Source organism: Emys orbicularis, chromosome 3 (assembly GCF_028017835.1).
Source record: "Emys orbicularis isolate rEmyOrb1 chromosome 3, rEmyOrb1.hap1, whole genome shotgun sequence".
NCBI lineage: Eukaryota > Metazoa > Chordata > Testudines > Emydidae > Emys > Emys orbicularis.
This window is the reverse complement of record NC_088685.1, coordinates 80140500-80164749: the sequence shown is the minus strand read 5'-3', so window position 1 is coordinate 80164749 and position 24250 is coordinate 80140500. Positions and strand designations below refer to the sequence as shown.

The 24250-nt window shown below is 39.7% G+C and overlaps 1 protein-coding gene across 1 annotated transcript in view; it reads right to left on the bottom strand.

Annotated features, from left to right (window-relative positions):
* GRIK2 (glutamate ionotropic receptor kainate type subunit 2) overlaps positions 1–24250 on the bottom strand; it is a 591009-nt gene that overhangs the window by 381512 nt on the left and 185247 nt on the right. The window contains exons 2-3 of the mRNA XM_065402064.1: positions 23958–24125; positions 19106–19363 (exon numbers count right to left, since the gene is read on the bottom strand). Of these exons, the coding sequence (XP_065258136.1) occupies positions 19106–19363; positions 23958–24125 (426 nt within the window). The remainder of the gene's footprint in view (positions 1–19105; positions 19364–23957; positions 24126–24250) is intronic.

The following is a 24250-nucleotide window of genomic DNA, read 5'->3' as shown; positions in this document are numbered from 1 at the left end:
ATCCATGGTACGCCCACATCTTGAATACTGCATGCAGATGTGGTTGCCCCATCTCAAAAAAGATATACTGGAACTGGAAAAGGTTCAGAAAAGGGCAACAAAAATTATTACAGGTATGGAACAGCTTCCATATGAGGAGAGATTAATAAGATGGGGACTTTTCAACTTGGAAAAGAGACGACTAAGGTGAAATATGATAGAGGTCTGTAAAATCATGACTCGTGTGGAAAAAGTAAATAAGGAAGTATTATTTACTCCTTCTCAAAACAAGAACTAGGGGTCACCATTTGAAATTAATAGGCAGGAGGTTTAAAACAAACAAAAGGAAGTATTTTTTCACACAATGCACAGTCAACCTGTGGAACTCCTTGCCAAAGGATGTTGTGAAGGCCAAGGCTATAACAGGGTTCAAAAAAAAGAACTAGATAAATTCATGGAGGATAGTTCCATCAATGGCCATTAGCCAGGATGGGCAGGGATTGCATCCCTAGCTTCTATTTGCCAAAAGCTGGGAATGGGCGACAGGGGATATCCATGATGATTGCCCTGTTCTGTTCATTCCCTCTGTGGCACCTGGCATTGGCCACTGTTGGAAGGCAGGATACTGGGCTAGATGGGCCTTTGGTCTGACCCAGTATGGCCATTCTTATGTTCTTGTTTTCCTTGTAAAGAACCAGGATTGCATCAAAGAAATATCTGACTCCATCAACAATTTGTCTCCCCCACACAAACCCACAAGATCCCAAATATTGGCTAACCACTCGGTTCAAACGGGGCAACAATACAAAAGAGTTAGCACTGAATTACCCTGAACTACCCTCTCCTGATGGGTTGTGATCCCTCAAGATAGGAAATGAATCAGTTGGTGGAGCAGTATGAGGAAAGTATAGCATAAGAACTGGTAATGCATATACATGCTATGGATAAATATATGACTTGTGGTTCCACAGCTGTCAGGACAGCATCTTTAATAAATACTAATCCCATCTTAACCATTTTTAATGAAAAATTAAGGCTATGACACAAACCAACAAATTACAGATATTTTAGAGTTGAGGCTGTTTGTTTTTTCTCAGTGGTGCAAGTTAAGAATGGAAACCCAGCTTCGCATTTTCATTTGATAGTTTCTGCTAGTTTATTTCAGTCATAAATTTCAAAAGCTGATCATCTACTCTGACCTCCTGTATTACACAGGCCATAGAACTTTCCCAGAATATTCTCCTTCACTTCCTGTCCTAAATTGCCATGACATTGCTCCAGTGTGTGCCATTAAGCAGCTGTCGAGATTGCAGTTCAGTGGTTCAGGAAAAGATTCCCATAAATAGATAAAGGTAAAGTATTCATAGATTCTTTTGGAAAAAAAGCTGCCTTATAAATGTAAAATATTATATTAGAAGATGTTCAAGGGAAAAATTACAACTACCCCACTCAGAAATAGTAAAACATTAACAGCTACTTCCTTTCAAAGGAATTCAGAAGGAAATTTTTCATTGTCTCCTGAATAAGCACCATTAGTTGTGTTTATAAAACTCAACTGAATTATGTAGGCCACAAAACATGTTCCAGTGTACTAAACAGTTCACTTTGGTAGTCCACTGGGCCATAAACTACAATAAATATTTGTTCATCCCTGTTCAGACTTATAAAATAAATCCATGCTGGCACTAATTCAACAGTTTTCAGCTTGTAAGGCTCCCTGGGGAATGACTTTGAAGAGCAAAAATCTTTCACTAGCAGGAAAGCTATCTCTTGCTTAGGATTTCAAGAATTCATCACTTTGTGGAAAATGAACAGCACAGAGAATTGAAGCTAAATCTGAAGGAGTAGCTCTCACTACAGTTACCCTACAGCTCCTACTACAAAGAAAGGCTTCACAAAAGAATGCTAATACAGTACTTAGTATCCATTTACTCATTGTTTATATTTGTACATAACAGCCCAGACTTGCAAGCTGCTGAGCAACATCAACTCTCACAAAGATTTTAATGAGAATTCAGGTTGTTGAATGTTTCTCAGGTTTGGGTCGAACTTAGAAAGAAAACATGCTTGTGCTCATACAAAGTGAAGGCTGAAACTCATTCCTGACACATTGTCCTACAGGCTGCAGTAGAGCCTTTTTAATGTAACCTTTTTTGGATCCCTACGACTAGGCTACAACAAGGCTCTAATATTTATGTGCTGCAACATTTAGATTAATCAGAGCAGAGGATGGAGGGATGCTTATAGAGCTGTCAGGAAAAGCTTGGACATGGATATCTTTCCAGGTAGCATAATTTTCATTTTCCTAAGGGATACAGTTCATGAAAGGAATCCTCAGAACAAAGTATATCATTTATCTGGTGCAAAAGACCATGCATTTTTTGTAACTTCCACCCCTTCCTGCACCCCAGTGATAATCTGTATGCACCTTGGCTGATGGCTAAGGGGATGGATTGTTTTGGAGAACATTGTCTTCTGATCATTTCAGTTTTCTTATGTTTTTTGTTTTCTTTTCTGGTTAAACACTTGTGTTGTGGCCTATGATATGGGTACCAACCTCTGATTAACTTTAAAGTCCTGCAAAAGCTCATATAGAAATTACCTCTCCTTATGTTCTTTTACAAATGTTGTGGTTTGCTGTGCCTTCTGCTGTGCTATCAATGCTTAGAGTCTGGTTTTCCAGGACCAGTGATAGCACATGCTGCCTTTAAGGCTTTCATCTTTATAATTCCCTCCCTCTATCTCAGGTCCAACAGAGACCTAGTTTGGAGAAATTAAGAGCACATTTTTTTGTATAGGCAAGCTTCTGAGTGTACATCCCTCTGGAATTCCAAGGCATGCATGAGGAACGTGCCTCTGGTTTACCACACATTAGGATGATGCAGCATTGTTTGCTACAATCCACCTCTTCCTCATCCTCACTCTCCTCCTTTGGGCTGACTTATGCCTGCAGGAAAGGGACAGTTCCTGCAATTGCATCCAGCTGCTATACTTAGGGATGACTGCTCTCCACCCTTCCTTTCCATCCCCCACCTCATGCACATGTACAAGGCCTAAACAGGTCTTAAATAAAAAAATAAAATATAGGCATTCAAGACTAGGAAGAAAGTTATTTTTGTAAAGTTGCACTAGCTCAGAAGATCCCCAGCCCAACACATTTCAGTTTATTCATAGTCTTTATTATAGTATCTCGTACAAATAAATGAAATGGGCAGGCAGGTGGTGGGGTGACACACCTTTGCCTTTGAGGCCAGCAGTGGAAAGGGGAGGGAACACTATAAAACTGAGAATGTTGTCCCATCTGAAGCATTTTCAGGAATGAGTGCCCTATGTTTCAAAGCAAGTTGCATGCAGCCATTTTCAGCAAATAAATTTCCCAGTGTGGGGCTTTCAATTAGGGGAGGAATAAAAGGAGGAAATTGGAGGAGAGCAACAAAACAATTGATTATTTTATCATTTTGAATTATATCTTTGTGCTAATTCCAAATTTCAGCCTTGAGCATTTCAATAGAACTGACTTACAATATAACCACAAAGAATACAGCCCTGCAGATGAAATTCTGACCACTTATTTTATTGGTACTACAGGACCCCACTATGATGAAAGGAAAATAATTTGGGTAGACAAGCTATTGAAATAGCTTTACAGCAGCGTGGAAGTGAAATAATTGTTGTATTGCGGGGCGGGGGATGTATTTCCTAAAGTGACTTGTCTCATGAACACCTTTTCTGCCCCTTTGAACTCTCGATTTTTTTTATTTTATTTTTTTGGCAGCGACTGTCATGAGCCTTATGTCTGAATTACTGAGAATATAGGCATGAGTCTCCTTTTTCAGAAGCTATAATTCTGCTTTATGGGGAATCCCGAAGGTGCAGTTTTTGAGCATTTTAGCTGGCATCCTCCTCCAAAGAGATCAATCCCATCACCTCCTCAGCATGCTCAACTTCAACCAGCCCGAATAAGCAAGAGTCTCAAGTTTGTTCCAAAAGCCGAGCTCAGCTTTACAAGCCAAGCTATTTAAAAGTTCCATTAATGCTGTCTTTGTGGTGTACAAGAAGATATCAAATCAATGTATTTTGCAATAGTCTGTACACATGAACACTTTTCTTGTATAATAGAAAGTTACACATACTTTATTCAGATGAAAGCCAAACTTGACCTGTTCTGAGCAGCAGGACACTCACAACGGGCTAAATATAAATATATTACCTTATTTTGCTGTTTGAGAAATTCCTTTATTTTCAATGTTTTGCTTTGTTTTCTGTTCATGGATTAAAACCCTGGTATATTAGGCTTTGGAGGGGGGACAAAATGGCTAGCCACAGCATGCATTAATTGGATATTATATCTGTGTTACATATCAACCATGACAACAGATCATTTATAGCCCATTATTATAAGATGATTCATAAAGTGTCCATCTATGGCTATTAGCCAGGATGAGAAGGGATGGAGTCCCTAGCCTCCGTTTGCCAGAAGCTGGGAAATGGGTGACGGGGGTGGATCAATTGATGATTACCTGTTCTGTTCATTTCCTCTTGGGCATTGGCCACTGTTGGAAAATAGGATACTGGGACAGATGGACCTGTGGTCTCACCTAGTATGGCCTCTCTTATATTTTTATGTTCACAAATCTTGACTATTGGAACAGATTATCTGTGGGCTCTCAGAGTTAGCTCTATTTTCCCCACATCCTCTATTTACAAAAGACCTGTCTTTAATAAAATAATAATAATCAATCTTTTGACAATCTGCACCTGCCGGTAGTATTGCACAGAAAGCTAGGCAACCTCAGTGCCATTCAGAGCCGTCTGGAAATAAAGTAAAAGCAATTGATATTTAAACCCACTTTAATACCCCTCTGTACTGCTTAAGTGGTGTCAAGTGGCCTTAGTGTAAATAAACATCTGGTCCCTGGGATTTTTTTTTTAAAAAGACAGACACCTTGAGGTTAAAGGAACATGATCTGCCAGTGCAACGCTGAGGCCAAAAGGAGTAACACAGTCCTTGGTTGCACAAACAGAGGAATCTTGTGTAAGACTACTGAGGTTATTTTTCCTCTTATTTGGCACTGGTGGAACCAGTGCTGGAATACTGTGTCCACAATTCAAGAAGGATGTTGATAAATTGGAGGGGGTTCCGAGAAGAATCATGAGAATGATTAAGGATTAGAAAATATGTGTTTGTAGTAGACTGAAAGAGATCAAGCATTGCGCTTAACAAAGATAATATTAATTGTGACTTGATTACAGCCTATATGTAACTACATGGGGAACAAATATTTAATAATGGGCTCTTCCATTTAGCAGAGAAAGGTATAACATGACCAATGGTTGGAAGCTGAAGCTATGCAAATTAAATCTGGAAATAAGGCATACATGTTACCAGTTAGAGCAGGGATTGGCAACCTTTGGCATGTAACCCATCAGGAAAATCTGCTGGAGGGCCGGGACAGTTTGCTTACCTGCAGCGTCTGCAGGTTCAGCCGATTGCAACTCCCACTGGCCGCGGTTAGCCATTCCAGGCCAATGGGGGCTGTGGAAAGCAGCGTGGGCTGAGGGATATGCTGGTCGCTGCTTCCTGCAGCCCCCATTGCCCTGGAACGGTGAACCACGGCCAGTGGGAGCTGCGATCGACTGAACCTGCAAACGCTGCAGGTAAGCAAACTGTCCCGGCCCACCAGCAGATTTCCCTGATGGGCCGCGTGCCAAAGGTTGCCGATCCCTGAGTTGGAGTAATTAACCATTGGAACGATTTACCAAGGGTCATGGTGAATTTTCCATCACTGACATTTTTTAAATCAATATGGGATGTTTTTCTAAAAGAGTTGCACTAGAAAATATTTGGGGGAAATTCAATGGCCCGTGTAATACAGGAGGTCAGACTAGATGATCACAATGGTCCCTTCTAGTCTTGGGATCTATTAATTCCTTTCTGAAAAAATGGCAATGGCTATAGTTAAATTATTTAAGCTAAATCATGCTTTGGCATAAAAACCCAGTTAGAGTTCCCCCTCATGGAGTTTCTTCTAACTTAAACCAATCAGGAGGAAGGGTCTGACCTCTTGAGTTAGAAGAGTGGGGGCACAGCTTCAACCCTGAGAATCTGGAGATTCCTGGAGATTCACTAAGATGTTGGGGGGAGTTAATGGAGGCCAGAGTCATCTGTGTGATGGTCCTGTGCCTCCAGGCTACCTACAACTGTTCCCTTGGCTTCCTATCTGCTCTGCAACCCACTGCCCCTTGGATTTCCCTCAGATGGGAGTTTCGCATCATGGAGTAACTTCTATTCTGGAGTTAATACACCTTTAGAGGATGTTAACTCACGAGTGAATACCCAGCATGACTATGCATGCATCCTCCAGCTCCCCCAACCCTGGACCTCCCCATTTGTAGATCCATACACTGATATTGCAGCAATGAGTACAATGCCTCAGAGACAGCCGATTCTAACGTTCCGTAGGAGAAGAGAGATATGCCAAACAGAATCCTTCTGCACAAGGCATGATCTGCCCCTTTAATTTTTTTAACAATATATTCTTCCCAAGTATCCTACTAATAAATGTTTCTGTCTCACTACTTTTTTTCTAACAGTAATGCCAAGCCACCATGTTTTAGAGTGCAAACAAAAGCCTTGTTACCTTCAACCATTTTTCAAGTACTTCTCTCTGTTGGATACAAGCCATGCAAGTATCAGTGAGCACTTTTTAGGTTTTTGCTAGCCTTTTAAAGCACACTTTCTCTTTTGGGCATTTCTTTTGCCAAATGAACACCTTCTAGTAATACATATTATCTATAGTCAGCTGAGACTAAATGTTTTCCTCCAGGTGTAAGATTTTTCCATAGCAAACTGTAGTCCTGGGCCAAGAATCTGTTTGCTATGACAGATAACTATGGTAATAAGATTTAGAAGACTGAGAAATACTTGTCTCTCTCCTCTCTCCATGACTGTGACTCTGATACATTCGCTTAACATTCATTCACCAGCACTGACATATTTGCTTGTGTTATTCTATTTCCAAGCTCAACTTCCACCCAGTTGGACATTCATGAAGATAAGAACATAAGAACAGCCATACTGGGTCAGACCAAAGGTCCATCTAGCCAAGTATCCTGTCTTCCGACAGTGGTCAATGCCAGGTGCCCCAGAGGGAATGAACAGAAGAGGTAATCATCAATTAATCCATCCCCTGTCGCCCATTCCCAGCTTCTGGTGAGCAGAGGCTAGGGACACCATCCCTGCCCATCCTGGCTAATAGCCATTGATGGACCTATCCTCCATGATATTATCTAGCTATTTTTGAACCTGGTTATAGTCTTGGCCTTCACAACACCCTCTGGCAAGGAGTTCCACAGGTTGACTGTGCGTTGTGTAAACCTGTTGCCTATTAATTTCATTTGGTGGCCCCTAGTTCTTGTGTTGTGAGAAGGAGTAAATAACACTTTCTTTTTTACTTTCTCCACACCAGACATGATTTTATAGATCTCTATCATATCCCCCCTTAATCAGCTCTTTTCCAAGCTGAAAAGTTCCAGTCCCCTCTCCTCATATGGAAGCTGTTCTATAACCCTAATCATTTTTGTTGCCCTTTTCTGAACCACATCTGCACGCGGTATTCAAGATGTATTCAAGATGTGTGTGTACCATGGATTTATATAGAGGCAATATGATATTTTCCGTCTTAACATCTAGCCCAGGGATCGGCAACCTTTGGCACGCAGCCCACCAGGATAAGCACTCTGGCGGGCCGGGCCGGTTTGTTTACCTGCCACATCCGCAGGTTCGGCCAATCGTGGCTCCCACTGGCCGAAGTTTGCCGCTCCAGGCCAATAGAGGTTGCGGGAAGCAGCGGCCTGCACATCCGTTGGCCCACGCCGCTTCCCGCAGCCCCCATTGGCCTGGAGCGGCGAACCGTGGCCAGTGGGAGCCACGATCAGCCGAACCTGTGGACGCGGCAGGTAAACAAACCGGCTAGGCTGCCGCATGCCAAAGGTTGCCAATCTCTGATCTATCCCTTTCTTAATGATTCCCAACATTCTGTTCACTTTTTTGACTGCCACTGCACATTGAGTGGATGTTTTCAGAAAACTATCCACAATGACTCCAAGATCTCTTTCTTGAGTGGTAACAGCTAATTTAGACCCCATCATTTTATATGTGTAGTTGGGATTATGTTTTCAAGTGTACATTACTTTGCATTTATCAACATTGAATTTCATCTGCCATTTTATTGCCCAGTCACCCAGTTTTGTGAGATCCTTTTGTAGCTCTTCACAATCTGCCTGGGATTTAACTATCTTGAGTAGTTTTGTATCATCTTCAAATCTTGCCATGTCACTGTTTACCCCTTTTTCCAGATCATTTATGAATATGTTAAATAGGACTGTGCCCAGTACAGACTCCTGGGGGACACCACTATTTACTTCTTTCCGTTCTGAAAACTGACCATTTAGTCCTACCTTTATACAAATTATGTTCATCTATGTGTCTGACAATTTTGTTCTTTACTATAGTTTCAACCAGTTTACCTGATACTGAAGTCAGATTTACTGGCCTGTAAATGCCGGGGTCACCTTTGGAACCCTTTTTAAAATTTGGTGTCACATTGGCTATCCTCCAGTCCTTTGTTACAGAAGATGATTTAAGTTAACTGGAAGTTTAACATAAAAAATATTTTATTGTGCCACTGAAACTTTTATGTGAGTAATCTGCCACTGAGCTAGATGAGCATGCGAGATACTTTAAAACTCTACTTCCAGTCTCTGTGTGTGTGTGTTTTTGAAAGGTTTAACTGCTGCCTTAACTAACTTATTGATAAAAATCTATACATCTTAAAATTCTGGTTAATATTTAAAAAGGATTTTAAACTAAACAAATGTGCAATCTTCTATGTATCAATGGGAAACCTGTTTTGCTTAATTGCAAGCATACTTGAATATCTTGAATTCCAAACTTTGATTTGGACTCTGAGGATCAGATTTTCAAAAGTGTGCAGCACTAGCAGCTCCCATTAATCTCAATCTGGGGACAGTGTGGGTGCTGAGCACTTTTGAAAATCTGACCATTAGATTCAGTGTACATGGCTGTGAGAAAACAGAGCAGAAAGGGGGCACAGGGACCATAATTAATGGGAAAATTAGATATGATTTGTAAATGTTATGGTCCAACTACCCATTTGTGCCAGCCTAGATCTAAAGTTGGTTCTCCTATCCCCGGGACATACCCTGTAACTTGAAGGAAAATATTTCCTTTTTAAAACTGAACCATTCAATGTGTGTGTATGTTGTGTGGGGGAGTACTTAAAATTACATTCAGGAATGCATACTAGTGCTGAGACCTCTGTGATACCAAGGGAGGAGGCTAGATTTATGTTTAAGCCACTGGACCAGGACTCAGGAGATCTGGATTTAAATCCTAGCTCTATCACAGACTTCTTCCATGATGTTCTGCAAGTCACGTAATCTCTATGTTCCTTCTTTCCACACAACTTAATGTCAAACTCCAATCCCACTTTGTGTTCCTTTGTTTCAACACAGCCATAGGGAATTGTAGTGTAATATAACTAGCTGCCATATTTTTTCCTAAATGTATAAGGGCTGTATTTTAGTCTCCATGCCAAATCAAAGTACATATGTGCACTCCTGTCTTGTGTTTGGGTTCCAATAGCCATACTCCTTCCATTATTCGCATCAACCCTGTTCCAAAGTCACGGCTCTTCAGCACTGACAGAGCCCACATGCAACACAGTCCCCTGAGAGGGTATCAATCCACTGTGCAGGGTTATAGCAATTCTAAATTTTCTATATCCCCATATAAAGCAAACACACTGGTCTAGCTTTAAAGGGTCTCTGTGATCATGGAGCAGGGGCAAGTTTGGTCTTGAAGCATGAGCCATATTGCAAAGCCCCCCTAGAGGAACCACAATTGTTAAAACTGTCCAGTTTTAAATATGTAGGGGGTGAAAAGGCAACCAAAAATTAACTCAACAATCTTCTTACCAATAATGTTAAACAATAAATCCTGTGTAGTAAGATGAGAAACAAGAAGACGATAACAATATATACAATACGTAATGTTTTTTCCAGACAGGGTCTCTGTCAGTTTATGTATCACTTAGCTGAACATGTGGCTTTGAATATATTATCGTAGCACAGGCTTTGAAGCTATTTTTTTTTTAAGTTTGGTGGTTGCCAACCGAAATATGTTATGAAAACTTCTGCCTAAACTGCTAAATACAGAAGAGGACAATGACAACTAAAGTTACTCTGAATTTCAATGAGAAAGTCTCAGGCACAGAATTTAATTGAGAAAACTATGCTCTACAATATGGCTGAAAAATATGAGAGGGAGAGATTAATGAAGGCAAGGAGAAAAAAGCATGATCTGCTATGGTACAGGGAGGAAGTCAACTCTTTCTGCATCTCAGCTTTCAGAATCAAGCTCAAAGGATGGAGCAAATAAAGCAAACCTTTACCATAAGATGAACAGAGGCAGCAGTACTGTACCAGTCAAAACTACAGGATGCTTATGGGGGGGAGGGATAGCTCAGTGGTTTGAGCATTAACCTGCTTAAACCCAGCATTGTGAGTTCAATCCTTAAGGGGGCCACTTAGGGATCTGGGGCAAAATTGGTACTTGGTTCTGCTAGTGAAAGCAGGGGGCTGGACTTGATGACCTTTCAAGGTCCCTTCCAGTTCTAGGAGATAGGATATCTTTATTTATTTAGGAAATAAATACCTACTAGAAATTCCAGTAGACCTAGCTGGACATGTGACATTGTTGAACATTTTCAACTGGAATTTGCACTAGAGTAATAGGAATACTGGATAACCACATTTATTTTGGGAGACCAAAACAGTGACATTTTTGTTGCAAAAGTTGACAGAAGAAGAGAAGAATGATTCTAAAAACGAAGCTAAAAAGATTAAGATGGGAACATTTGATTTGTGACTGTGCAGTAAAGAACAGTGATTCACACAGTACTAGACATTTTAAGCATATTTAACACCTTTAAAACTAGAGGACAAACTCATGATACTGAAATGTACGTGAAAAAATACAGGTAGTATAGTTAATTGTAATAGTTAATTGTAAATTGTTTAAATTTATGATGAACTCAGGATGTTACAGCTAGTAGTTTTCTCTTTTCTCCTCCTTATTTTATTTGTCTTTGTTTATCTGTTTTAAATCAGTAACAAAATTTCAATTTGGCACTTATAGCATTCTGTATACTAGAAAGTAGGCTTGTTCGAAGAACCAATTCTAAGTAGTCAATATTCTACAAGACTTAAAAATTCTTAAGTGTGTGTGTTTTCCTCTCAGTGGCACAGTACAATTTAAATTGCCATCTGGAGTAAGTTCATTTAATGATCCAATATTTTCTGGAAATATTGGCCCCCATCCTGTTCTCATTGAAGTCAATGGCAAAACTCCATCCAGCCCATTATATTTTTAAAATAAAGTTTAAAAAAAAAAAAAAAAAAACTTGTATTCTGGTCTTTTTCTGAAAAGAAAACTTGAGTCATGATCAAACAGGGCCCGATTTGACTCTGATTGAAATCAGAGAAGTGCTTTGACTCATGTATGGTATGGGCCTAAGTTGATGTAATTTTTTCTGCTCTTTTCAAATAGCCCATTACTTTTGAGTTGTAAAGAAATAATCACAAAGAAGCTTTATAGCATGAGTGATCAAAAAAGAATAATTAAACATAACCAAAAGTCTTTCCCATACTATAGGGACTCAATTGTTAATCTAAAAAGATAAATAATTCTTAATATTGAGACTATATAACCATCAAAAGTAAAATTATGACTACACAAGATACTCTCTCTGGTTGGTATTTTTTTGTTTGTTTTTGTTTTTTTCATTTTGACATCAGGAAAAATACTTTTAAGCTTTACTGGGCAACTGGTCCAATAACCTTCTTGGAAACATAATATATCAAACTATGTAATCAACTATATCCAAATACAGTAATTAAGTTTAGCACATAATTACTAATTGTATTTGCACTTGGAATTACTGCACACAGCACTTGAAATGCTCTGTATTTAGAAGGTACTGCATAATATATAATCAGCCTGAATCTACATTCTCTGACCCTCTAAAAATAGTTCAAAATTATTATTTAGTAATAATGAATATTACAGTTCATTCAAAAGCCATATTTATCTAGAAGGGGGAAATGCCCGTGTCCTCAGATGATAATGTCAAAAATATTATGCCTTTAGATATTCATCCATTCCGTTTAAAAAGTCAGAATGATCACATTTTGTCTTTCAAGAAACCTAGAACAACAATGGATAGTCTAGCTTATCATACAGATCTAATCTCCTCCACCCTATTATAAGTCACACAAAGCAACACAACTCTTTAAAAAGTCTGCACAACATTACTAATTTAGATGTGATCCCCTCAGTGAAGTTCCTTGTTGCAGATTCTGCATGTGTCCCTGTTGTGGAACTTGCAGTGAGGATTCCACAGGAGGAATGAGTGGGAAATATGTCATGAGAGCCAAGCTGTGGAAAGAGACAGAGGGCTGATCAGTGGAGCTGAGAATTTGATTCTAAATTAGGAGGGCTGAACTAAGCCTCACAAAAGATTTATGTCGATATCTTAAACAATAAATGTCTATTTCCCAGGGCAGGGATCTTCACATTTCCCCCCTCATTCTAACGTTAGTTTCTTTTTTGTAAAATAGTAATGAAAAACAAGACTTTTCACAGTCACAGCCTCATTCTCATCCTACGTACACCAGGTAAGGCTCTGATTCAAGAAACAACTCAAGCAGCTGATTATGAGAGAGGAAGGATGGTCCAGTGGCCAGGCCAGTAACCTAGGTCTTAGCTCAATTCCCTGTTCCACCACAGACTTCCTGTTTGACCTCAGGCGAATCACTTAGCCTCTTCATGTGTAAAATGGGGACCTGCCAGGTGGTGGTGTGAGGATAAATACACTCGAGATTGTGAAGTGCTTTAAGATGTACTGATAAAAAAGCACAACAAAAGAGTTAGGTATTATTAATATTAACTCCCAATTATGTAAGCATGTGATCATGTGCTTTCCCAAATACTAAACTGTCCACTAAGTCAGGGTAACTCCAGTGAAGTCAAAGGAATAACGTCAATTTAAAACAGCTATAAGAGAGATCAGAATCAGGCCCACTAGACTCCAGTGAAGTATTCTGTAATTGTTTCACTCATCAAAAATTTGATCCTTAATTCTGTATTTATTTACTGTTTCACTCTTTTTCTTTGTTATAACTACAGTAACCTACCCTGACCTCAATCTCTTCTAAATAATGAGCACAGGATAGACAGATTAGATATTTTGCTCATTTTATATTGAGGGAAACAGAAATTCTGAGTAGTCTCTCTTGAGGCCACATGGTTTCTTTGTCCCCCTTCTCTCTCTGAGTTACTTGTTCTTTGCATGTCTTAAACCCCACTTCCTGTCTCCAAGCACTGTTTACAAGACACATTAAAGAGACAACATAGAGCAACTAGAGTTAACCCTGGTTTTGCTTTCAACAATTACTGAAACACATTCACTTTTTTTGTCTTTTTATTTTTTAGTGGTGACTGTTTCTTTCCCCCAGTTTTTCCCAGACTACTAAATTACCCCAATAAAAAGTTAAAACAGCTGCAAATGCAAGGGAAGTGCCTTTAATTTATTACAAATATATGCACAAGACCGTGTTATCTTTGAGTGTGAGTTCATATGAGATATATAATACTACCCAGCACAGGTCCCAAGAAACAAACACAAACTTTGTTTAAAAATTAGCAAACACCAGATTCACTCTCGTTAAAAATACCAGCAAAATGACACTTTTTTCCCCACCTCTAAAATGAGCCCCAGTGTATAAAATATCAAAGACCCCCATTTCTGAAGACAATTCCATTCCATCTTTCATGTTGGTTCATCCAAGACCACAACAAAAGCTAATTAAGAAAAAAATGCAGCTCTGGTTTTTATCAAATTGATTTGCATAAGCCATTAGTTGCCTTTGCACTATGTAATTGAATGGTATTAGCAACTAATGGTTTATGTAAATCAGGAATCAAGATAGTGTTTTATATGATATCCACAAAGGGTTAAGCTTGTCAGCCTGCTTCACAGCTCTTGTACCCCTGAAGTCTTCTCTAGGACTGATTTGATGTGTTTTCTCCTGCTTAGAGAAGGTTATCTCACGTAGTTGAATTTTTGAGAACTAGGAAGAAAGCTCTGGGTCACTTTGTTCTCTGTGGAGATATTAGAACTCAGGGGAAAGCCAGCTGGTGTGCATGCCTGCCATTCTTTCCCTTCTTTCTTAAAGCCATATGACTGCAACAAATCGATAAGCCTAAAGGGGACTTAATTAAAACCAATGGATAATTTACACATATCTAACTAATGAGAGGATCATAAATTATGAAAAATACACTGGGTCATATCCTGCCAACAATTTTTATGCAAAGCTCTCATTGAATCAAATATGAACGATGGTATGACACAGTCAAGGTTTATAAACCTGTATCAGGACAGCTAGAGAGTTCTAGTGCCAGTTTTCATCAATTTAACAGATGGGCTACATCAAGGAGCCACAAGAAAACTGTACCGAGGAACTACAGAGGAAAGCAGTGGCCCAAGTGCCACCTAGCATCCAAGCAATCCGATACAGAAACATACAGCAATCCCTAAACTTGTTTCTTCCCTGAGTATTTTCTCTTCCTCCCATTCCCATGGCTTGATCCATACAATTCTCCCTAAGCAGAAGGCCTTAATATAAAATTAAAATAATTGAAATCACTCATTTAATCTTCATCCATCTCATTTATTCCTCCATAACATTTAAAAGATCTGACCCTTTCTCTGTATCCTATAACAAAATTCCCATTCATGCCATGATCTCCCATCCATTCCAAGATTTTCTATCTTCATTACTGCAATGTCATTCTCTGTGGTATTCACCTCATCTCTCTCCAACTGATACAAAACATGGCTACTATAAATTTTCTTCTTATCCTATTAATCTGACTATATCATCCCCTCCTTTGAATCTTTTCACTGGCTCCCCTTCTCCATTCCATGTAACTAGGGTGACCAGATGTCCTGATTTTACAGGGACAGTCCCGATTTTGGGGTCTTTCTTATATAGTCTCCTATTACCCCCGCAGGCCCTATCCCGATTTTTCACACTTGCTGTCTGGTCACCCTATATGTAACTCAGCCTTTTAGCCTTTCTGTTCAGGCCTGCATATCTTCTCTCCTGCCTCTTTATCTAACGTTGCCCCTTCTCATGTAGACCCTGCCATCCCCACCACTGACACCCCATTGGTCTCTTTCTTCCACAAGCATCTCTATGCCTTTTTCCATGCCACTCCAACGCAGAATACCCTCCCTTCTATAATCTACCCAGCTACAACCTTCTACTCATTAAGAGCTCATGCCTGAAAGATGCAGAGCACTCTAGCCCAGACCCAGCAGTGCACTTTAAAGGAGCTTAAGTGAATGCTTAATTGTTTTCTAATATCAGAGCCAGAGCGCTCAGCACTTTGCAAGATAAAGCCCTTAGATTTTAGCTGAAAATTAATCTCTTCATAATAATGAAGTGAGCCAAGAATAATTCACTACCTTCAATCTTTATCTTCCCTATTTTTGTACATTCAACCCGCACCCCAACTGTACCACTATGGTGTGTACATATCTGAAATGAATATCCCACCATACTGCTTATCCTCCTCACTTGTTACACACCACACTTGCTGGGAGTTAGCATGGGTCCTAACTGGCATGGGGAGGAGTGTCAGTGCCTCCTGACAGCACCCTCTCTTTACACCTCAGCAGCTTTGCATGTGGACAGAGTTTGAGAGACCTTAATTCCCACCCTCATAATCTGATTGGCCCATTTGTGGGCCAGGAGTCATTTCATTGGCTCCATAACACCCCCTTTACACACACACACACACACACACACACGAGAAGGAAATTTGCTTCACCTGGACATTGGCCACCATTCATGCATCTACTTTTTTTTGCCTCCATGCCTCCCCTTTCCTCCCCCACAACCCAGCCTTCCCTTGGATTGTTTCTTTGTTGTTTTTCTTATTGCTAGATTTCCCTTTTTCCTCAGAGATTTGCCCAATGACCTTTTAAGAAAGTTCTTTCCAACTTTGCAAATTGGTAGCTACAGGTATCTGGATTTTGCCTTCCACAGAGAACATGGGACAGGGCTAGGGACAGAGTATTGTAGTTCTGATATTTGTGTGTCAGGTGTCTAACGCAGGTTAACTGAGGCAGTGGTGAGGCAGAGTTGCATTGACAGACATGGGCACTGGCTAGACTGGTTTCAATGTTTGATGGAGAGCCTTGATTAAGACCACACCCATCACATGAGGAAAGGGCAGAGGCAATTTGATCCCTGGTAGGGATTTTATAGGAGCGGAGTAGGGCTAATCTCACCTTAGGAATTGCTCTGCCTTTATGGCCATTTGTTTTGGGCACCACAGTAGATAGTCTGCACTGGGAAGATCCACTGAGCTTCTCCCCTGACCCTCCCTCCCCCCGAGTCCTGGCTTTATTTGGAGACTTATCCTTTGAAAACTCTTGAAATCTTTTACATATATTCTCCCCAATTGCCCCCACCTTTTTTTCTTAATAAGACTCCTCATTTCCAGCAGTTTTCATGTAAATACAGAGGTAATAGGACTACATAAACGTAAATCTATCAAAAAAATAATAAATGAACCATCCATTTTACCAAGAAAAATATGATGCCACATAACTGCTAGAGCATATTATTGCTATTCCCATGAAAAGTGTCCATTTGGGAAATGTCCATTTAGAAGGAGAAAATCCATTAGTAGAGGACTATATCATGAAAGTGAGTAGGCATTACCGGCTATCAATCCTAAATAGCTCTTAGAGAGAGGTGAAAGGGAAGGAGTAAACACAGAGAAACAAAGGAAGGGAAATAAGAGTGCACATTGATTCCCACATTTTGGGTGTCTCCTGCCTATGTTAGGAGATTTAGAGGTACCTACAAGAACACAAATTCTAATTTTGTTTTTATTTCCTTCATTCATTTGAATGGATTTGAAATTAATCAAAATCCTTCATGGTCAAAGGGTCATTATGATACTGAATCTTCCAGTGTCAGTTTAAACGGTCACTGGACGTTTCAGCCCCAGCTTCCACCATTCAATTTTTACATTAGAAGTACCTATGAATTGAGCTGAGCCCTTCTTAATCAAGATTAATTACCTTCTTTAACAAATGTTTTTTTAAACCTGTTTACAGCCTAGCTTTAAGTTTTAAAGTCCAGTTTTTAAGACAGAGTTTCTTTTAGAAAAAAGTTGCTCCCATAAGCACTTCAAAAGCAGAAGATGCTGTGGACTTCCCAGCAGCATGCCCTTAGATTTAAAGTATCGGAGGGAGCTGCTTTCAACTAAGAGACGCTGACAGTTTTTTATAGTGTAGACTTTAAATTTACTTACAGCCAAGACCATGAAAAGATTAAAAGTTTACTTTTTACAACTACTGGTTTCTTTTTGGCATGAGCAGCTTTGCAAGGCAGAGGTACTGGGACTGAAAGTTCTCAGCTGAGATTGTGAAGGTTCATGGGATCTTTAGAAATTGATTCAAAAATAATTTTAACACACATACTGGTTTCCCATTCATAGTTATTTTAAAAGGAGCCTAACCACATAATAAAAAATATGTAAATGAACTCAGATTAACTTTTCCTTCCATCACTCCCAACAGCTATCTCCTCCTCTCAACAAGCCTTGGTAGTAACCCCCACTTACTAGATGAGGCCTAAAATAAGAAGGAAGTTCCCATGGTTTGTTTTGAGGATAATGGTTCCTGTCAGAGCAGCCTGGAGGATGTGGAGGGCTATAACAGGGCAAGCTATCGGGAATTCCCCATTGAAGGTTTGAGGTTTGATGTTATCAAATCTGAATCAGCAAATCTGAATTTAGCTATAAAAATGTGCCTTCAAGGTTCATTTGCTTTCAGCTCCTAGGAGCCAAGTTGCAAGGTTTCTTTTGCAAATCTTAGAGACTGCAGGCTTTACGCAGCCCTATCCACAATTGAAACCAAAATAGTCGTCGTGGTATGTTTCCTACCTAGCTGAAACCAGTGAGCAGGGCTGGGATTCAGCAGGCACTCACTGGTATCATATAGCAGCACCTCTTTCAAGCTGCCTTCCTATTCTTCAGAACCTAATCTTGGGGGGGGTTTTTTGTTAAAAACAGCCTCTAGATATTATGATTGCAGAGACAGATTTGAAAACATGGACCAAGTGTAACTGATGCAGTGATGTCAGCAGAATGTGAAACAATAGTTCAAAGAGATATGAACTGGGACTAACTCAGATGTCCTATGATAACAATGTCAACATTTAAAATTAACTATTTCACTATTCAAAGCATATAAAAAAAGGAGAGGGAGGATTATATTAAGGAGATCTACACAAACTACTATGAGTTTGTTCAGTTTGGTACCACCAGGATCTTTAGATGCTTATCTGAACAATATAAGATTTGAGCTTGGGAGAGTTCTTGCTCATTTCCCGGCCCCTTAATCAAGAAGAAGGAGTCAATCCAAGATGCCACGCAGAGCCCTGAGGGCATCTGAGATCTCCCAAAGATCAGCCAAACCCAAGAAATACAATAGGGCATCTGACCCTCCACCTCACACCCGCCACCTTCCCTGCACACCCCCCTCGGGTGATCTGACCCCTGCAAGAAAGTCTGTTTTCATGATATTTTCAGCCCAATTTCTTAATCAAAGATGTTTGGGATAGGTTTGGATAAATATCCGGATCTTTAGATGCTTATCTGAACAATATAAGATGTACCTATTACTTTCAGATTCATATATAAATAAAAAAGGTGTATGTATACTTGCGCATATGAACTATGCACATGCAATAATATAGCTGTGGATATAAAACATACACATGCAGCATAAATGTATGCAAAACTATGTTACATGTTACACATCATTTTAAACAGAATTACCTGTGCTTCAGTTAAAACTACTACTGATCATTTAAAAGTAAAAAAAAAAATACAATAATTAGCAAGCAAAGCACACACATGAATAGATCTTCACATAGTCCCATGGGTTAGCCTTACCAGTGCTGTCATCATAAACAACAGTGACGGTTTTCCACTTGAAAAACTGCACAAGGTCAAGGATGGCACGACTGAGAGAAGAGAAATCTGGGTAGAGGCTGACATAGAACGAGTCCTTGTTGTCAGAAACTTGATGTTTCCAGCGAGTCTGTATATGTGGAACACCCAGGGCGTTGCAGATGGATTGCACGGCATTAGCTGAAGAGCTATGGGAAGGTCCAAAGATGGCTGCCACCCCAAGGGACAGCTGATCACAGGCTGAAGAGGAGACAGAAGTCTGTCAATTATGAGAGGAGAGAATGTGCCAGAAAGTATTGTACTATTCACATTAACTAAATGGCACTTTGTGAAATATAAACTTATTTTCTGAGGGAGCCCCCTTCCTATTCAATGTTAACACTTTCATTTGCACTGAGACCTTTCCTTTAAATAATGACCAAGTTGAATTATATCTTCAATTTTTACTGTGATTTGATAAAGAACCATACTTAGCACGCATACAGCACATGGCTACATTTAGTCAAAACTCTCGCTAATGTCAATGGAAGTTGCCAAGGCTGAGCTCTGGCATGCCTTTTAGAAAATGTGTGTGTGTGTGTGGGGGGGGAATCAAACTCTAATGCAGCTTACAACAGATGTAGAACATATAGGGCTGTATCTTAGTTTAAACCCAAGCTTTAGAAATGAATTTCCTCCCCAATCTACCCAGACTACATCCCCAGAGAACCCAATTACTCAGTGGATTTCAACCTATTCAGACAACGTAACATTAAGCAGATACTGACTTATGCTGAAGTGGACTTTTGGATGTATTGTTTTAAGAGGTATATATTAACTGGCAGAATGCAGGGGGTCAATATTTCTCTTTAAGGAGATTAATTATTGGTATTCATTAAAGAATTAAATCAATGTAAATTATTACACACATCCTGACAGAATATTTGAAAATATTCCCATTTTGGCCATGCATCTCTGCAATAGAACAGGTTTGTTCTTTTAAAATAGTATTGGGCAGTTAAGTTATATGGTCAGAAAAAGGTCTCTGCCAGGATGAAGACATTTACATGAGATATGAATGATTAATATTGTTACAAAGTCAATACTGCTGACCGCCGATGAAGCAAGCAGTAGAAATATACATATCTCATCACTCTTTTCACTAATTTAAAATTAATCATTCTCATGTGTTTAAATGATGGAGATACTACCAAGTTCCTGATTGTGTACTGAGAACTGGGCAAGAACACCCCTGCAGAGCACCAGTGACTTAAATGTGGTTTTATGTAGGCACAGAAACCAACCCACATGGCTGTGAGTGCAGGACTGGGGCCTAAGTGACTACATTTCGCTATAAAAGTAATTCAGCATTGCACTCCAATTTCTACTAATATTGTCCTTCCTACGTGTAGTCCACAAGCTTTATGCAAATGCCAGTAGATGGGCTCTATAACAACAGTGATAGCCCATTGAAAAGCCATCTGGTAGCTTTTTTTTTTTTCCTGCTTCTGAGATTTTGAGAGTGTGATCGTTTTGCACGTGATTTAATACAGCACTTTTCTATAAGAAGCATACCATTTTTTTCTAATGTATTGAGGGAGATTTGAATTACATTTGCATAATTCTTTATTCAAACATCTTGGGAATATTGTGATCTTCCCTGGGGTTACTCTTCTGTATGGTGCCTTTAAAAACTCATTAATCTCTCATCTGCAGTCGACTCCAAGAGGCTGTGTGATTAAGAGGTAAACAGACTGTATTTTTGATGTGATGTCTGCTTGCTCACTAATGGGCATAATCATGAACCATGTAACTAGTCAAATGCATAAACCCAGTTGTTAAAAACCTGCTTTTCAGCCATCATACTAAGTACACCATTTTATGCTAACCTTTAGCCTTTGATTCCTGACTAAAAGACCTTTCAGCACAAAAGTGGTTGTCAAATGTGTGAAAGTACTTTGGATTCATGAAGCCATGAACTATCAGAGCTGAAAGATTTTACACAGAGTTTAATACAGTCTAGTTAACTGCAAATAAAGAGGTACTCTCTCATTTTGAAGTACAAAAGGGACATATAAATATACCTCTATGGGTCTGTGAATTGCAGCATAAGAATAACAGGATAGACAGTGTCTTTGGTCATAGCCCATGTAAGGAACACGAATTACTGTGCTGATCTAGGAAAATAATTAAGACTCAGAAAATTACATTTTCTTTCCTGTTCCCTCCTTGCTTCCTGGGGGGAATGAGGGAGTAGAGTATTCCACTATAGACCCTTGCCCATAGGAAGTTATTTCCCAGGCCCCAACCACCTGCTAGTTCAATAGGACTGGCTGGTGAATGGGCACCCACTCCATGACAACCACCTGTTTTCTGAGAGTGGGGAGGGAGCAGCAACCCCTCTGAGCCTGCTCTAATCTAGTATCTGGAGTGGCAGTCCAGGGAGACACTGTCAGAGAGCGTCTTGTTCCCCCTGCTCAGCCATGTAAGGCTGGGCCACACTCTGGCCCATAACATATTTTAAAGGAGGTGTTAAATAAAATGTAAATTTTGCTCTGTACATGCGTTTGGTACAATTTATTTTAGGGCTGTCAATTAATTGCAGTTAACTCATGCAATTAACTCAAAAAAATTAATCACGATTTAAAAAATTAATCACGATTAATAGCAGTTGTAATCGCATTGTTAAACAATAGAATACCAATTGAAATGTATTATATATTATGCCCCTTCATGCTTCGGCCACCATTCCAGAGGAAATGCTTCCATGCTTTTTTTTGTACATAATTCTACATTTGTAAGTTTAATTTTCATGATAAAGAGATTGCACTACAGTACTTGTATTAGGTGAATTGAAAAATACTATTTCTTTTGGTTTTTATACAGTGCAAATACTTGTAATCAAAAATAAATATAAAGTGAGCACTGTGCACTTTGTATTCTGTGTTGTAATTGAAATCAATATATTTGAAAATGTAGAAAAAAATCCAGAAATATTTAAATAAATGGTATTCTATTATTGTTTAGCAGTGCGATTAATCAGGCAATTAATTTCCTCACATCACCCTTTGCATTAAACAAGAAACCTCTGATAAAATCTGATTAGCTGACCACTGCACCTGTGATCTTTCTACCATTCTGACTATGTTGCTAACAATCAAAAAACTATGTAATTTCTGCTCTGATGCAGAAAAAAATGCTTTTGCATAGAACGTGAGCTAACACAAGCTTGAATCAAACACCTGAGTGTTTTAGGAATAGAAGCCCACAAAGACAAATCTCAGAACACAGCAGGACTTCTCAGTTTTACATTACTATGTATGATACCATACTACAGTCTTACAGTATGTATGAGGGATCACAATAAAAAGATACAGAAAGTACAGCAGCAAGGTCTGAAACTACACAGGATTCACAATCATGGGAATCAGTTTTAATTAAAAAACAATCCATTTACTTTTAAGCAAATTTCAGAGCTCCTGATACAGCAGTCCATCCCTTAATTTATAAACCTGTGTTTATGTCCCATTGACTTTAAGGAGACTTAAGCATGTGCTTAGATGCTTTGCCAAAAAGGAATGAACTTAAAAATGTGATTAAATGCTTGGAATTGAACTGGAGCCTGAGTGCACAGGAAGAAGTTATTAGTTACAAATGACGTACTATCACAAAATTCAGAACTTTAGATTCTGAACAGCCTAAATCAAAGGGTTTGGTTCAGACCTGTCTCTAATTTTAACATATACTGGAAGCAGCAACTGGAATCTCAGTGCAGCATGTGTTTACCCCATTGTGATTCATCTAGGGTATACACTGCAATTGGGAAAAAGCCTCGCAGCCCAGGTAAACAGACTTGTGTTAGCGGGCCCAAAATAGCAGTGTGGACATTGTGTCATCAAGAGAGGATTGAGCTAATGCCCAAGTGAGTCTGAGTTCAGGTCGCTAGTCTGAGTATCCACCAATGCTGCAACATCCATGCTGCGGTTGAGCCAGGTTGAGAGACTCACTTCCAGTTGTAGTGTAGACATACCTGTAGCGGCGTCAAATAAAGTTTGGTTTGTGGAGCCAATTGAATCAGTTTGTAACACTACATACAAAACACACACTTTAGGTGCACAGGGAAAGCTTGAAGCATCACGTTCTGCTAAACAGGTGCACCAGCTACTGGGAGACAGGGTGGCACAATAGGCCACAGCATGAAGGTCCCAGTCCTGCGAGGTGCTGAGCACACTCAACTTTCACTGACTTCACCAAGAGTTGAGTTTCTTGCTGGACTGGGCCCAAAGAGGCCACTCAGTTTCCAAGGTTGCTAGTCTCTGAGGGTATGTCTACACTGCTATTAGACACCCAGGGCTGGCCCATGCCAGCTGATTCAGGCTCATGGGGTTCAGTCTGTGGGGATGTTTAATTGCACTGCAAACTTCAGGGCTCAGGCAGGAACCTGGGCTCTAGGACCCTGTGAGGTGGGAGGGTCCCAGAACTTGGGCTACAGTCCGAGCCCGGAAGTCAACACTGCAATTAAACAGCCCCACAGCCTGAGTCAGCCGGCACAGGCCAGCCGCAAGTTTTTAATTGCAGTGTAGACATACCCTAAAACCACCCTCATCTCAAAATTGATTTTAAATATATAAGGAAATAATAGTCTTTTGATGGGGAAGCAATGCTAATGTGATTTTTTTTTCAAACTGTTACCTTTAAAAGCCAATTTTTAAAGCTTTTCTTTGATGTCAGCTGTGCACGCCTTACCCTTGTACAGTATCATTTCTCAATAGTTTACAGACAGGCATTTATTCAGGTAGGTGAGCCAAGTGAGGTTTAGCTGCTGCCATAAAAGTTTAAATATGCAAAACATCACCTTTCTTGGATGCTTCAAAACTGTCATAGAGATTTATCTTTTGGGTGTCATATGTTAATGTGGTGTTTGGCAGGAGAGTTCTGTTTCTGTTGATTGTGTTCACAGCAAATCTGAAGGCCAATTCCTCTGCTCCCATTGGGCCGGATTCCACACATTCAAAAATACCCCCTGGTAATGAGAGAAAGAGAGAGAGAGAACAACCAGTCAGGCAAAACAACACACAGCCAATGTTTCAAGATATCAGTTGAGTATTAGACACTGGAATTAATAGGAATTTCTCAGTATTTGCCCCA